Here is a 15,806-nt window from a genome sequence, read left to right as displayed (position 1 = left end):
TTATAATAATTTATTCATTTTTTAATCTACTCTTGTCCTCTATCTTCTTCATTACCGACTACAGATATAAAACTTGTTTTACTAATAAAAATAAATAAAAAAATTAGGAAAAAAATTAGCTAACGATCTCCTCCTCATTTGTCAGATCTAACTTAAAATCAAACTACAATATCGCTCGCGACGTATTTATTTAGTAACACTCCAATAACATATACACATCTTCGTACCTTAATTTTGTAATAGGAGTAGATGTTATCACGTCTGTTTTTAATGCACGGATATGGTAATAAATCATCCGGATAGGGATAGGAAAACTCGGAGTAATTAGCAGTAAGAGTAGTTACGGTCTCGGATTACGCTACCGTTTCGGTGTAGGAGTGTACCGGCCGGCTCTCATTCGTATTCGTACTCGTGTGTGTCATACGGGTCGGAGAAGTGCCGCTTTGATTTGGACGCCTATAAATTTGACTGCTCCGGCAGCTGGATACGCCACAACTTCCGCGGCAAGTGTGTTGATTGCACTCCCGTCGTGTGCGTGCCCTATATATTGGAGTTGCCCGCGCAGACAACCCACGCATCCCGTTCCGGTGTTCGCCTCCTAATCACACCAAAGGCGACGTCGCGTTCCGCTTGACACGCTTCAAGTTTCGCTAGCCTATGTCCATGGAGGCTGCGCCGGAGGCGGTCATGGAGCGGGAGCGCCTCACGGCCGAGATGGCCTTCCGCGGCGACGGCGCGCAGCGGGACGGTGGCGAGCCGGCGCCCAGCATCGTCATCAAGATCCGCCGCCGGCTCCCGGACTTCGCGCGCAACATCAAACTCAAGTACGTCAAGCTGGGGATCCGCCACGGCGGCAGCCCCACGTCGCTCCTGCCGATGCTGTGCGTGCCGGCGCTCACCGCCGCCGCCTACTCGTTCGTCCGCCTGGACGTCATCTACTACTCCATCGACCTGCTCACCTGCGTCGCCTGGCTCGGCACGGCGCTGCTCCTCCTCACCGTGTACTACTTCAAGCGGCCCCGCCCGGTGTACCTTGTCGAGTTCGCGTGCTACAAGCCGGAGGATGAGCACAAGATCTCCAAGGCGGGCTTCCTCGAGATGACCGAGAGCACCGGGTCCTTCAATGAGGCGGCCCTGGATTTCCAGACCAAGATCACCAATCGCTCAGCGCTTGGCGACGAGACGTACCTGCCCCCCGGCATCCAGGCGCGGCCGCCGAGGCTGAACATGGCCGAGGCGCGGATGGAGGCCGAGGCGGTCATGTTCGGGTGCTTGGACGCGCTGTTCAAGGCCACCGGGATCAACCCGCGCCGCGACGTGCGCATCCTCATCGTCAACTGTAGCCTCTTCAACCCGACGCCGTCGCTGGCGTCCATGATCATTAACCATTACAAGATGAGGGAGGACGTCAAGTCGTTCAACCTCGGCGGCATGGGGTGCAGCGCCGGCCTGATCGCAATCGACCTCGCCAAGGACATGCTCCAGGCGAACCCCAACTCGTACGCCGTCGTCCTCAGCACGGAGAACATCACCCTCAACTGGTACTTCGGCAACGATCGCTCGATGCTGCTCTCCAACTGTATCTTCCGTATGGGCGGCGCCGCGGCGCTGCTGTCGAACAAGCGCGCGGACGCCGGGCGCGCTAAGTACCGGCTGCTCCACACGGTGCGCACGCACAAGGGCGCAACCGACGAGTGCTTCAACTGCGTGTACCAGCGCGAGGACGACGTCAGCAAGGTCGGCGTGTCGCTGGCGCGGGAGCTCATGACGGTGGCCGGCGACGCGCTCAAGACCAACATCACGACGCTGGGTCCCCTGGTCCTCCCCCTCACAGAGCAGCTCAAGTTCCTCAAATCCCTGATGATGCGCCGCGTGTTCCGCGTCAAGGGTGTGCGCCCGTACATCCCGGACTTCCGTCGCGCGTTCGAGCACTTCTGCGTGCATGCCGGCGGTCGCGCGGTTCTGGAGGAGGTGCAGCGAAGCCTGAGCCTCGAGGACAGGGACATGGAGCCGAGCAAGTGCTCGCTGCACCGGTTCGGCAACACGAGCAGCAGCTCGCTGTGGTACGAGCTGGCGTACGCCGAGGCCAAGGGCCGGGTGAGCCGCGGCGACCGCGTGTGGCAGATCGGGTTCGGGTCGGGGTTCAAGTGCAACAGCGCCGTGTGGCGCGCGCTCCGCGACGTGCCGGCGGTGTCGCCCGGCGCCGCGGGGGCGGGGCAGGACGGGAAGGGCGCGCAGAGCTGCAACCCCTGGGTGGACGACGTCGACAAGTACCCTCCCAAGGCGTACGTCTGATAGAATGGCCCACGTTACGTGACTTCACACAACAATTGTATGACTCAATTTTCCTTGCGACGAAGGAAGGGCATGTGAGGGGGAAATTATATATTTCCTTTTATTTTTTCTTTGTGTATTTTATTTTTCATCCAGTAGGTTGCCGTGCGTAGACAGTGCTGGTTTTTGGAATTCAGAGATTTATGCGGTGTAATGAATTCCAAAAGCCAGCAGTGCCATTCTTTTCCAGCTTTTGTTGTTTAGTCCCTTGGTCTTCCTTGGCCTTCTAGAAGCTGGGGAAGAAGAATGGACAAGTGTGCAGTTCACATGACTAAAGATCTATCGATCAAGTGTGAATTAAATCAAGTACATATCCTGTTCTGAAATTCTAAATCACGTGCATTTCTGTTGTTGGCTCTCGAACGAGAGGAGTAACCAATGATTGGTGCAAGGAAGATCTGTGACGAAAACTTGTGTTTTCAGTGCAGTCTCTTCCAAATTCGCAACATGATGTTACCAAACCACAAGTTCATCCACGCCGCCACGCTTGGTTGCAAAGTAGTATATCCAGTTGGAGACATGCTTGGTAATGTCAGTGTACAGAAGTAGAACGAGATTGCAATCCACCGTGTTTCTTATCGTTGTATTCATGAGTAGATATAGAGGTACAACGGCACATCGTGCTTAGCCAAAATACAACAGAAACACAGAGGAATACAGGCGAGTGGAGCGAGCCAGCCAGTCGAGCAATGTGCATGCAGGTGTGAACAGGTCCATGCATGCACAGCCTTACGACTCGCTAACAATCAGGACTTTGGTGTGGTAGCTCGGTGTTGGATTGACTTATCAGATCCTTGTGGTTCCGCGTCGTTTTCTCAGACTAATTGCGGCATCTATCCGTATTGCTATTGCACGAATATATCGCTCAACGCTCATCTGACTTTCTGCGTGACCGTCATAATATGCGACAGTCGAAATGAAGAAGAAACAACATCTGTAATGAAGAGCTGCAGTACCGTTTTGACCTCCGCAGCTGGCTAGCAGCATCAACTAGTGTTTTGGTGATCAACCGTTGCTTTTCGGTCTCGAAAAAGAGAGCCATTGCTTTTCCCTGACTGTACCTTGAACAACTTTACAATTCCTGTACGACAGAGGAACCATCGCTAGGTAATAATTGAGTCGGTAACCATTTCGTAAGTTTTATCCGATCTGCCATAAAACTCTCTTCAGCCCAGAAGAGCCAGTCACCCTTCAGACAGAACGCGCGACAGGGGAAGTCCAAGAGTATGATCGAGAAGGTGAAGTGGTCAGACAGCTCTCAACGCCCAACCATCCGCTTTTGGGCTCCATAAACCGCATGGCAGAATAAAAAAGCAGGGGAGGAGGTGAGCGCTGGGCCGCTGGCTATCCGACCTCCTCTTCCCCTCCTCCGTCGTCCGTCAAGTTGGACCCGGAGTCCAACCGAGTCGCGCCCATTAATTCCTGACCGCGCCGCGGCACCAGATGGCCTGTAGATCTGACGACTGAATTGGTTGGGCGTGCAGTTTGATGACGACCGGTTCATTGCTTGCTGAGGGAGAGGTTGACGCGACGAACTCGATGGATAGCAGCCGGCTGCGCGGCGTCGGCCCCACCTGCCGTCCCGGGTTCAGCGAGCACCGTCTGACATTTTGGACTTCCTTTCGTGGGGTGCGCCGTGAGTTTCCAAGAAATCAAGGTGCAGCTTGCAGCTGGGTGGAATGTTTTTTTTTTTTGTAGATGCTGCTGAGTGGAATGCTAGAAGGCTGCACAGCAGAGTCGAAATTGTCATCCTTTTTTTGGAGGGAAGACGAATTGCCATCTGGGTAATCCAGTTCCCAGGCTCCATACAAATCCTAGGTTCTTGTTTGGATAACCGGAATCCTGGCCCATTTAAATTCAAGCCCATCCACGTATATTGGGCCGGAGTTTGGGTTCGCCAAACAGGCCCTTAATGTGGCCGTTGGGCCCACTGGAAACTTGTTGCCCCCCTCTATTCTCGAATGGGATTGTTCAGGTTGTTCAGACTCCGACCGGAGTGATTTACTAGCTGGTGCTCCAACATTTGTCTTATGATAAGAAATAGTACAATACTAGTAATCGAATTCGAACTATCGGTGGAGTGGTTAAGTGGAAACATAAAGAACTACAAATGAAATTGACCCGTGTGATATGGACACAGATCTTATATAGTAACTACAGATATATTAACAGTTACTGATATATAGATATGTACTCAGTTACTGTTGAGGATACCGGCGGGTGTGATATAATGGGTATTGTACTCGAGGACAATACAATCATAAAAAATAGTTTTCTACCTGACAAAAAAGAAGAACCTGATCTGACGTTGAAATGGACCCCTTCGTCAAAATTGTGATATCAGCCACAGCCTTGCCACGTAAGCTTAAATCTCAATTGATTTAAATGAATACGGGTGTTTGACTACACATTTCTAATCCTCTGTTGCGGTGCTGCCCGCTCACCGCACGCACTAGTCAACTTCAAAAGCATATAAGAAATCTGCTAGCCAAGTTTTGTGCTCGTTTTCTTTCCTAATCTCTCACTGAAACATTGGAGCCGGTAACGTCAACCACTCAACGTTGCCTTTACACCGTCATCGCGTTCTACTCCATTGCCATCTTTGGCTATAAAAGGCACACCAGCCATGCACAACAGCACAAAACACACACAGAGATCCACTTCGACCTGACCAGCGCGCGAGCGGCCAAACCCAAACCAGTAGCCATGCAGCTCGTCCCATACATTGTCGTATGCCTCTCGCTAGCCTTTCTCCTCGCGCCATACGCCACGGCGACGGCGCCCGCCGGCACGCTGGAGCGGGAGACCAAGCAGCAGATCCTGGCGAGCATCCCGCCGCACTGGCAGGAGAACCCCGTGTTGTTTCTGACCTCGCCATCGGGCAAGTACGCGGCGTACTTCATGCGCAGCCAGACCACGCCGGGCGCCGGCGGCCTCGGCGCCGACTTCTGCTACGTGGAGGTGCTCGACACGACCGCGCCGGGCGCGGAGGGCCGCAGCGTGTGGGAGTCCGAGTGCATGGCGGTGAGCACGGTGAACACGTGCGCGCTGGTGTTCTCGTGGAACGGGCTGGAGGTGTTCGACGGGAGCAACTCGGTATGGCACACCCACGACGCGCGGTCCGACGACCACAACTTCCTGCAGACGCTGGAGCTGGTGGACGAGGGCGACATGCGCATCCTCGACAAGGGCGGCGAGCTGGCGTGGAAGGCCAGCGACGAGCCGCGCGCGGCGCAGCACTGCGGGATGCCCGGCTCGCCCGGCCTGGCCGCCGCGCTGCCCCCTTTCGCGGAGCCGATCGGGCACGGGAGCAGCAACCTGCCGTTTGGAGAAGGCGGCGGCTACGGTAACGGCGTTGGCGTTGGCGGCGTGGCGCAGCCCGAGCTGCCGCTGGCGCCGTTGCCGCAGCCCGAGCAGCCTTTGGCGCCGTTGCCGCAGGAAGCGGATCAGTTCGGTGGCGCCGCGGCACAGGGTCAGGCCGTGGAGGGCGTGGGGCAGACGTTCGGATTCGGGGGGCAGCCACTGGTGGACAACAGCCCGTACGACAGTGGGGCGCTGAAGCACGGATTCAGCTTCGTTGGGATGGCTGTTGCATTGGGTCTCAACATTGCCGTCGCCATGGGTCCGGGTCTCTGAATTTGAGGCACGCTCGCGTGCGAATGGTTGTGATTTACTAAATTCTTATTGTTTCTGGCACAAGAAGCCGGGAGATGTGTATTTCGTTGTGTTTGGGGTGGTGTTTTTGCTGATGTCAATCGGGTGCTGTCGTTGTATCTGAAAATTGCAAACTGTAATTGTTTCGGCCTTCCAAGTCGATTATATTTTCCTACCATTTTTTCACATTTTCTTGTTCCTAGTCATGCATCGCTATGAAAGTGTTACGCTAAAGCACAAACGTGTTGAATATTCAGGTTAAAGCCGGTGCCGCTACATACGGTTCATGCAGGTGTCTACGCACGCCACCCAACGCTATGCACCGACCCAACCGCTAACTGAGCAAGCTCATGAGCTACTTCTACTTCGTTAGACTCTTTTTTAAGAAAAGCCTCAGCTCATATTAAAAGAAAAACATCAACTTATATTGAAAACCAGCAGAACTCATTCAGGTAACAGAAGAATAAAAGAAACATAAAAAGTTGAGATACCAGTTCCAGAATAACAATACACGCAACAAGAGACAAGTAAAGTCTGAATAACACAACCATCTTATTACACAGAGGAAGTAGGGCTCTATAGCTCGAAAACATCAAATACCAGCCCCTCAGCTAGTATGAACTCGCGCATCCATCCCCTGATCTCCGAGATGGCGCAATGTACCATGAGCTTGTCATTTTCTCTGAGGAGAATGCTCCAACTCTACATGAATGATACAACAACGTATAAGACTTCAAGTGGCTTGTTTGAAAACTTCATTTCGATCATCATTTTGTTCCTAGATCGTCAAATAGCTCAAGCAAGTCCTGCAAAAAAGAATAAGCTCGACAATTGAGAAATTTTGAGAACCCTTGGGAGCCAACTTGACCATAAGTCAGCCACCGAGCAAGGGAAGCCGTTCAATCCAAAAATTTCTCATACATCACTCCAGACACACTGAGCAATCACATAACCAAAAAAAGATGTGATCAACAGTCTCTAAAGTGCACCTTGCACTTCCTTTCCACCCTCTTTTCTTAAGGACATGGCAACCGTGAGTTTGTTGTGTAACATTTGCCACAGGAAAATTTTAATCTTAAGGGGAAGTTTACTTCTCTAAATAACCTAAGCCCCCATGCTAGAGACACCCTCAAAGATGAGAATCTATATAGAGACTTAGTGGTAAATCTTCTTGATTTATCTAGAGTCCAAAGGACTTCATCCTCTTCCTCATTGAGGTTAACCTGTTGTAATCTGTTCAAAAAAATTTCCCACTGAACAATGCCTCTCCCAATAAAGCTTCTATTAAACTAAATTTCCCCAGTTTTCATTATCCCAGCAATCAGCAACTAGAGATTTTTTATGAGCACAGAGGCATAACAGATCAAAGTATTAGGTTTTCAAAGGGGTATCTCTAAGCCAGACATCATCCTAGAAGGACACAGTCCTACCAATTATTAACATTGTACATAGCCCCCCACGTGAAAAGATGTTTGACTCTAGGAAGCCCTTGCCAAAATTGGGAAGTGCCCTTATGATTGGCAGTGAAGAAATTCCCATCTAGCATGTCTTTTGCTTTGAGGAGTTGGCACCAAGTATCTTGAGATTCTGAACAGATTTTTCAAATCCATTTGGTGAGAAAATAGTCATTCATGATCATGGTGTCCAGGATACCCAGACCTTCATGGTCTTTTGGCCGGCAAATGGCCTCCCATTTGGCCATGTGGTATTTGTTCCCATTTTCAGCCCCCCCTCCAGAAGAACCTTGATTTAATAGTGTTCATCCTGATGTGAGAACCAATAGGAAGGTGATAAAAGCTCATGGTATATATAGGGAGGCTGGTGAGACAAGAATTAGTTACAGTCAATATTCCCCCCTCCCCCCGGTTAAGTTTTTGCCTTTCCAAGGATCTAGTCTATTGGTCATTTTGGTGAGAATCCTAGAATGACCAGCTAGCCCCAGCTTATAATCAGAAACGAGAATACCCAGATACTTCAAAGGAAGTTGACCCAACTGACAGTTCAACATATTGTCACTCTTTTTTTATCCCCTTGATCCATTCCAAAAGCAAAAATTTCACTCTTGTGGAAGTTGATCTTCAGGCCAGATAACCACTCAAAACAATATATGATGATTTTAAGGTTGAGGATTGAACTATCAGATCCATCAATCATTAAAATAATATCATCTGCATATTATATATGGGTGATCCCCCCAAGCAGCAAGTGTTCAACACTCCATGAATGAGCCCTTTGCTTTTTGCCTTAACCATCAAGGCATTAAGAGCATCTGCTACAATATTAAAGAGAGCAGGAGTTCCCTTGTCTCAAACCTTGGAATTTCCTGGAGTATGGGCCTCTCTGACCTTTAATGTTTATGCACACTCTGCCTCTCTAGACAGATTGCATGACCCATTGAGTCCATAAGGGATGAAAGCCTTTTCCAATCATGACTTCCTCTAGGAAAGCCCACTTCACTTTATCATATGCCTTCTCAAAGTCAATTTTAAACAGCACACTTTCTGTTTTGCCCTTTTTAGCTCATAGATCACTTCATGCCAGATCACAACACCTTCCAAAATATTTCTCTCCTTGAAAAATGTTGTTTGGATCGGTTCAATAACCTTCTTATCTACTGGGGTTAGCCTGTTGTTGAGAACTTTAGTGAAGCCCTTATAGTCTATATGCAAGAGACATACAAGTCTATACTGTTTGATGTTATTGGCCTCCTTGACCTTAGAGATTAAGGTGATGATCCCATAATTAAGTCTCTTTAAATCCAACATACATGCATGGAGGTTATTGAACATCTCAAAGATATCCTCTTTCACCCACTGCCAAAAGACTTTGAAAAATATGGAACTGAAACCATTTGGTCAGGGGCAGAGTCACATTTCATTCCTTTAAAGCCATCTCAGTCTCCTGACAAAGAGAAAGGTTGGATCATAGCATTGCTATTATCCTCTGACAGCCTGCTTTGATCATTCCAAAAGGATTCTGATAACCTTAATCCCTCCCTAGAACTTGCCCCAAAAAGTTGCTTATAGAATTCATAAACATGTTCCATGATCTGATCCTAAGAACTAATCTGATCATGATCAGTCTCAAGAGAGAGGATCAGGTTCTTTCTTCTCCTCCTATTGGCAAGCGAGCGGAAGAATCTGGTGTTAGAGTCCCCATCTCTATTCAAAGTATTCCCACAACGTTGTTCCCAAAACATTTCCGTCATGGCAAGGATTTTTTTCTAGACTCCTTTCTATATGTAACTGGGTATCCCACTCTTCAGTGTTTAAACCTTCAACCTTTGCCTGTGCATCCAAAATAGACAGCTGGCCTAGGATTTCATCCTTAGTTTTCCTCTGTTCTCCCATCTGTTGCCTATGCCAACCCCTCAAGAGTTGTCTGATATCACAAAGGTTTCTATGCCATTTGCAGGTCTACTTGCATTTTTCTTATCCCACCTGTCACCAATAAGTTGCTTAAAATTGTCATGGAACAGTCATTGCTTCTCAAATGTGAAGTGTTTTTTGCCTATGATAGCTAGCTTCTCTAAAATCTAAATAGATGAGACTATGGTTTGAGCCCACCCTTATCAGGATCCATGCATGACAAAGAGGGAAGTGTTGTTTCTAATCACTAGATATTAGGAACATGTCCAGATTGACCATCACAGGGTCTAGTCTCCTATTTGTCCAAGTGAATTTAAGGCATGCTCTCTTTACTTCTCTTAACTGGAATTTACCAACAAAGCCATTGAAGAGATCAGTCTGCCTCTTATCAATGTTACTGTTATTCTTATCATTAGCATTTCTAGTTAGGTTAAAGTCACCTCCCACCACTAGAGACAGTGACACCTTGTCATAAATATCCTCCATATCTTGGATGAAATCATTGGGTAAGCTATGGTCTGCTGGTCCATATACAGTGATCAGTTCCCATCTCAAATTAGACAGTCTCATCCTTACTATGGCTTTAATACAAAAATAGAATATCTCACAATTCTCTAGCTCCAGCAAATCCTCTTTAACACCAACCAAAATCCCCCAGATTGACCCTGGGAAGGGAGCACAACCGAAGCAAAAGGAAATATATATTTGACATATATATACTCGAATGTATAGATTCAAATATATTATTTGGGATAAGTATTCCAAATAGCACAAAGACAATTTTTGAATTAATCGTTGCAATAAATTTAGCATATGCATTTTTGGTTTAATTATTTTTATGGTTCTTTGTGTGGAGATTTGAAATTGAATGTCTCTCAATTTCAAATCTACTCTTAAGTTCTATTCAGCTTAAATCCAATTCAAATTTAGATCCCTTGATTCAAATCATCTTAGAAAGCTCAAAATTCAAGTTCAAATCATATTCAAATATGTTATTTGAATTGATCTCAATCCAAAGTCAAATCTGAATTCAAATCACACATTTGAATTTAATACTAAATCCAATTTTCCTACCTCTTCTCCTATTCACCCCAGGCTCAATCTCTCTCTCTCCCTCCCTGTTTTGGCCCAAGCGCAGTCGGCCCAGCCTTCTCTCCTCTCTCTCCCACGTGTTCTCCCGGCCCAGCCCACACCGCATTGCGTCGGCCTACTTCCACGCACTCTCTCAGCCCAGCCCGCACCGCACTGTGCCGGCCTGCTCCCGTGCGCTCCCGCGCCGCGCGTCGCATGGCCGTCCATGTGTCAGCGATCCAACGAGTGCGCCCGCGCCTTTCCTCCCTCTCCTCCAATGCAAGCCCACGCCGCGCCTCGCTGTCTCTCACCATCGTGACGGCCGGTGAGCCACTTGCCTCTCTCACCCGTCCCGTCGTGCGCTCTCTCCCCCTTCTCTCTCTCTATCTCTATCTCTCTCTCTCTCTCTCTCTCTCTCTCTCTCTCTCTCTCTCTCTCTCTCTCTCTCGCCCGCAACCCAAAGCCGCTGGTGCCCGCGACTTTCCTAACCACGCACGCGCATGGACGGTGTAGGCCGCCCATACCACGGGGGAAATGATGGGAGTCATCCACCACCACGCCACGACACTACCCATCGACGTCCACCCGACGTCACGCGCGCGCACCGCCTCTCTGCAGCTCCCTTCCCCGCTATAAATAGTGCAGCCCCAGCCTTTCTTCTTCCCCTTTTCCCCCATTCCACCGTTGCCGCCGCCATTATACGCCACCGTAGCTCACCGTCGTCAATCCACTGACCACGTGTTGTCGAGGAGCCTCAGGCCCTTGCCGCCATCCCTGTGCCATCATCAGTTTGCCAGAAGCCCGACGGGAGCCTGCCCGAGCCAGTAGCTAAGCAGTGCCGTTACCGCCTCTGCGATGAGTCACCGGCTGCCGCCCTGCCCGTCGCCGTTCTTGCGCTCGGTGAGCATCCCGGTCCCCTCGTGCATCTGCCTAGGTAGCGTATAGCTGCCCGAGCACTCCCTCTTAGAATGTAGCCATGAGCTGCCGTTCTCTTGTTTCTGCCGCTATGCAATCACTCGTCGTCGACATGTGTATGCATTGTGTGTGAGGCCAACCTTCATGCCCTGATGTCCAGGGTGCCTTTGGTCCTTTCTCTTTGCAGGGAGGTAGTTCGTTGTAGTGGGGAGGTGATGCCCGAGCTTTCTCTGCCACCGCCGCCCTCTTCAGCCGCTGTTGGGCACTGCTCTGACCACCGTCGGCCGTCGATGAGCCCCTAGCTATGTTCCCTGTAGTGCTTAGATCCCCGGCATGAGCTTCCAATCGAGGAACTCTGGCAGGAGCGCGTCTCCGATGAGCCTTCCGGTGCGGCTCCACCGGGATCGCTCGTCGTCGGCCTGTTTTACCCCAGCGCAGCCTTGCTCCATGCGAGCCCACGCGCGCGTGAAAACGGCTGTGAGCCATGGCTCAGCCTGACCGAGTGGGCCATGGCTCAGCCCAGTGCACCACTGGCCAGCTAGGCCAGCCCAGCCACCAAGGGCCATACCCAAGTGGGCTGGCCCAGCTCTACAGCCTGCTAAGCAAGCACTATGCAGCCCAAAGCACAGCCCAGCCCATCCATGCCCAGACCCGACCCATCTAAGCCCAATTCGTCCCAATTTAGCACTATTCATGTGGGTCCATGCTACTGTTCAGTGGCCCCACCTGTGGGTCCCACATATGGATAGTACAATTTCGTAATTTCCTGATTTAATTTTAGATTAAATCTTCCAGGAACCATAACTTCTCTGTTCTGGCTCCGATATTGGCGATTCTTTCGCTGAAATTTATCTAAAATCAAGATCTAGTCATCTATCATATTGTGATATCTAGTAAGTATCATTTTACTTTTCATTTGGTGTTATTTGATTCTTCTCTAGTATAACCAATTGTTGATCGCAGTTGTAATTGCAGAAGCACACGATTTCTACAAGTTCTATGCGGGAAGTGTCAGGAGTGAGAAAGATCCCAACTACAACCAAGAATTCAAAGAAAACTCCGGAGAAGGCAAGTCCTATTTTCTTGATCATATTAAACCTATGTTTTCAAATAATCTACATGATCAACTTAAAACTGGACTTATATCGCATGTGCTATGCATTATGCCTTTACAAACTGCTTGTAGTAGTTAATCATATCAATACTTGACATGTCATAAATGTTATCATCTAAAATACATATCACCCTAGTATTAACTGTTGTTATCTATATTAATGATAGACGGCGTCTTGATATCTAGCATGCTTTCCTCGAAGACGTCGCTTTTAAAACACCTCTTCTCAGAGATAAGATTTACTGTTATCAATGATAACTCATATACCATGGATCCTTTATGGTTATGAATTTCATGATAGTTGTGAAATCCTTATGTCATGTGGGTTATGGTGGAATATGTGTAGAAATGGGTGAAACCTACTTTGGCACGGGTAGGTAGAGTAGTACTCTAGATGAGGATGCTCTTGGGGGCTTGAGTTACCTTTATGGTATTCATTGCTGGAAGATATTTTCCCTAACCATTTAAGGATCGAGTCATTTCGCAGCCATGCATTAGCAACCCCCATGCAACCATGTGTCCTAAATGGGCAGGACTTGACTTTCCTTCACCGGACTAAGTTAGGCATCATATTATGAGGCTGAGAGTAGCAAACAGTCAAGTGTCCATCTGTCCCTCTGTTTGGAGGTTGCTAGTACCGGGCTAGGCTTAAAAAGGGGATTGGCCTTTAGTACATGGATTCTGGCGCTTAGTGTTAAATTTCATAGAAAAGCCTGGCATTAAAGGTGTTTGGAGGGTCTCGGTATGATTCGCTCCTCCGCTTGCAACGGTTGGAGGCTAAGCATATCGTGTGGGTAAAGTTGTACAACCTTTGCAGGGTGTAAATCTATTCAAATAGTCATGTCCACGGTTATGGACATGCGAAGGCAGAACCTTTTTGACTAGACTCCGAGCGCGTGTGTTTTGATGAGTGAGTTTGTGGACTAGATGTCCGTGTGATGAGGTTCCTGGCTTAATCTGTCAAAAGCTGTGTGGTACTAGAGGTACACCAGATGAGATGATAGGGACTGTGAAGCAAGGCGTAGCCCCTCCCAGGATCAAGAAACTCACAGATATAGCTTGTTACCTGGTTTTGAACTATTTAAATTGTTTTAAAGTCAATCATAGATGATGCAATTGGATACTGTCGGTGTATCAGGAACCGGGGGTCCCCGAATCCCGAGGCCAGGCTAGCCATCTGCCACATGGCGCCATCCCGCGGAGTCTCTCCCGCAAGGTGAGAAAAGGTCAAGTCCCAGGAGAGGGCGCTCGGGCCGCAGTCGGTGGCCCCCGAGTACCCCAGTTCCCTAATGATCCACAAAATCTAAGTACCGGGAAGAAAGTGCTCGGGAAGGTGTACGGTGGCCTCCGAGCACCCTAGTCCCCCGACGATCAGGAGAGCTAAGTATCGGGAGAAACATGCCCGGGGCCGCCGGCGGTGGCCCCTAGGCACCCAAGTATCCCGAGGACTCACCGGAGAAAGTCCCGGGAGAGAGTGCTTGGGGCTGCGTGCAGCAGCCCCCGAGCACTCGGTTCCCCGAGGATCCGTACAAGCGTGCCCGGGAGAGAGTGCTCGTGGAGGTGAACAGTACCCCCGAGCACTCGGTCCCCCGAGAGCAAGAAAGGGCGTTCTCGGGAGAGAGTGCTCGGGGAGGTGAACAGTACCCCCGAGCACTCGGTCCCCCAAGGACAAGAAAGGGCGTTCTTGGGAGAGAGTGCTCGGAGAGGTGAACAGTACCCTCGAGCCCTCAGTACCTCGACGATCGAGAAAGCCCCCTGGCAGAGGCCCCCGAGGGGCCCACCGATGAGGTGTCAGCCAGTCAAAGGCCTGATGCCGCATTTAAAGAGCGTGCGTGGCCTGTCACCTCCAACTGCTCCCGCCGCGCTCAGCGTCAGTTCCTGCCACGTTCTGGCAGAGAGGCGTGGGGTTATTAATTGCACGGGTCCCGTCACGTGCCATCCGGCCCGTCTCAGGATAACGTCGTGAGGGCCGAGGCATTCCGTCTTCTGCGCTGTTGTGGCAGGTGAACAAGACAGGGCGGGCACGCTGGGCCGCTCTGCGGCTGCCCGGTGGGCCCTCTCCACGGCGCCCGTTGCCAGGCCATTTATTGTGACGGATGACCGGGTGTGCGACGCATTTTCCACCACCGGTCACTTCGCCCAGAGGAAATGATGACGCCCTTTCCATTTATGGTGTCTCGGAACTCGTGCCCCCCTCCCGTTCAGGGCACGTTGCGGTCGACGGGTACTTAAAGCAGTCGGCGGCACAAAAGGAAAAGAGGGAGAGAAAAGAGCGGAACACATAGCTGAATGCATCTGGAATAGATCCTTAAGCTCAGAAGAACACAGCGCAAGAGAAACACGGCTGAGAAGTGAGCAGCACGAGACAGGCTGAAGAACAAAGAGCATCAGGCTCTAAGATAGACAAACATTTTTGTAACCAGCAACATCCTTGAGGGACTTCCTCGAGACATTCATAGAGTTCATACAGGAGTAGGGCGTTACGCCCCCGTGCGGCCCGAACCTGTCTAAATTTCGGTGCATTTACTTCTTCTTGCACTAGGTCACACCACCACCACCAGCTGTTGCATTCATTCCCATTTATTTCTCCGACGAACAGACTCAGGATCATCCCCCGGCCGAATCTCTAAAAAGGGGTCTCTTGGGATCCCTGCGACTGGAGTTAATCCTCCGACAGATACCTACATAAACTACTTGATGTTTAAAACTAAACCGTAAAGCCTTATCCTTGAATTACCCCTTTATGCATCTATCAAACACCTTGAAGTAGTATAGGGCTTGTTGAGTACCTTCTGTACTCATTCTTGTTGTCATTCAGATAAGGAAGCTGATGCTAACTTCGCCGGAGGTCAAGGCATGGATGAAGAATAGTCTTAGAAGTCGCGTTCGCACCCTAAGCTGCTTGTGGCTTGGGCTTTTACTTTTCACTATGTTTTGTCGGCCTCTCGGCCAGGTTTGCAATATATAGTATGAGTTGTAAACTTTTGTACTTTGTAACCTTAATAATCATGTACGAAGTTTGACTGTGATACTATAAATATTATAATATGTGTATGAGCTACTTAATCCAGGGACTGGTACTGGAGGCACAGGAGAACCCAGGTTTGGGGTCCTTACACAAGGTTACTCAGGGAGACAAAATGAGAGGGTATATATAGGCTAGAGGTCCAAAATTAGATATTGCCCAACCACCTATATTTTTCGTGAATGCCGGATGATCCGGACCATCCGATGTGAATCCTCCACCCAAAACTAGTCGTCACTGCACTGAATCCTCCGATGTAGCCTCCGACACATATAACGAACCATCCGGCGTGTATGAGTCCAACTTCCATTGTACCGAAAGAAAT

The 15,806-nt window shown here is 49.7% G+C and overlaps 2 protein-coding genes across 2 annotated transcripts; both read left to right on the top strand.

Annotated features, from left to right (window-relative positions):
• Positions 1-478: 478 nt before the first annotated feature.
• On the top strand, positions 479-2,667 carry LOC133912037 (3-ketoacyl-CoA synthase 1-like). The gene has a single exon (XM_062354573.1). It carries the CDS (start codon positions 658-660, stop codon positions 2,293-2,295), a length of 1,638 nt encoding a protein of 545 aa, XP_062210557.1. The 5' UTR covers positions 479-657; the 3' UTR covers positions 2,296-2,667.
• Positions 2,668-4,990: 2,323 nt separating this feature from the next.
• LOC133910960 (uncharacterized) lies at positions 4,991-6,155 on the top strand. Its single transcript, XM_062353198.1, has one exon. The coding sequence runs from the start codon at positions 5,041-5,043 to the stop codon at positions 5,968-5,970; it is 930 nt and encodes a 309-aa protein (XP_062209182.1). The 5' UTR covers positions 4,991-5,040; the 3' UTR covers positions 5,971-6,155.
• The last annotated feature ends 9,651 nt before the right edge of the window (positions 6,156-15,806 follow it).

Source organism: Phragmites australis, chromosome 3 (assembly GCF_958298935.1).
Source record: "Phragmites australis chromosome 3, lpPhrAust1.1, whole genome shotgun sequence".
Classification (NCBI taxonomy): Eukaryota; Viridiplantae; Streptophyta; class Magnoliopsida; order Poales; family Poaceae; genus Phragmites; species Phragmites australis.
This window is presented reverse-complemented; position numbering and strand designations above follow the sequence as displayed.

Excerpts from the sequence above, each read along its gene's own strand:
- LOC133912037 (XM_062354573.1), top strand. The coding sequence starts at position 658 with ATGTCCATGGAGGCTGCGCCGGAGGCGGTCATGGAGCGGGAGCGCCTC.
- LOC133910960 (XM_062353198.1), top strand. The coding sequence starts at position 5,041 with ATGCAGCTCGTCCCATACATTGTCGTATGCCTCTCGCTAGCCTTTCTC.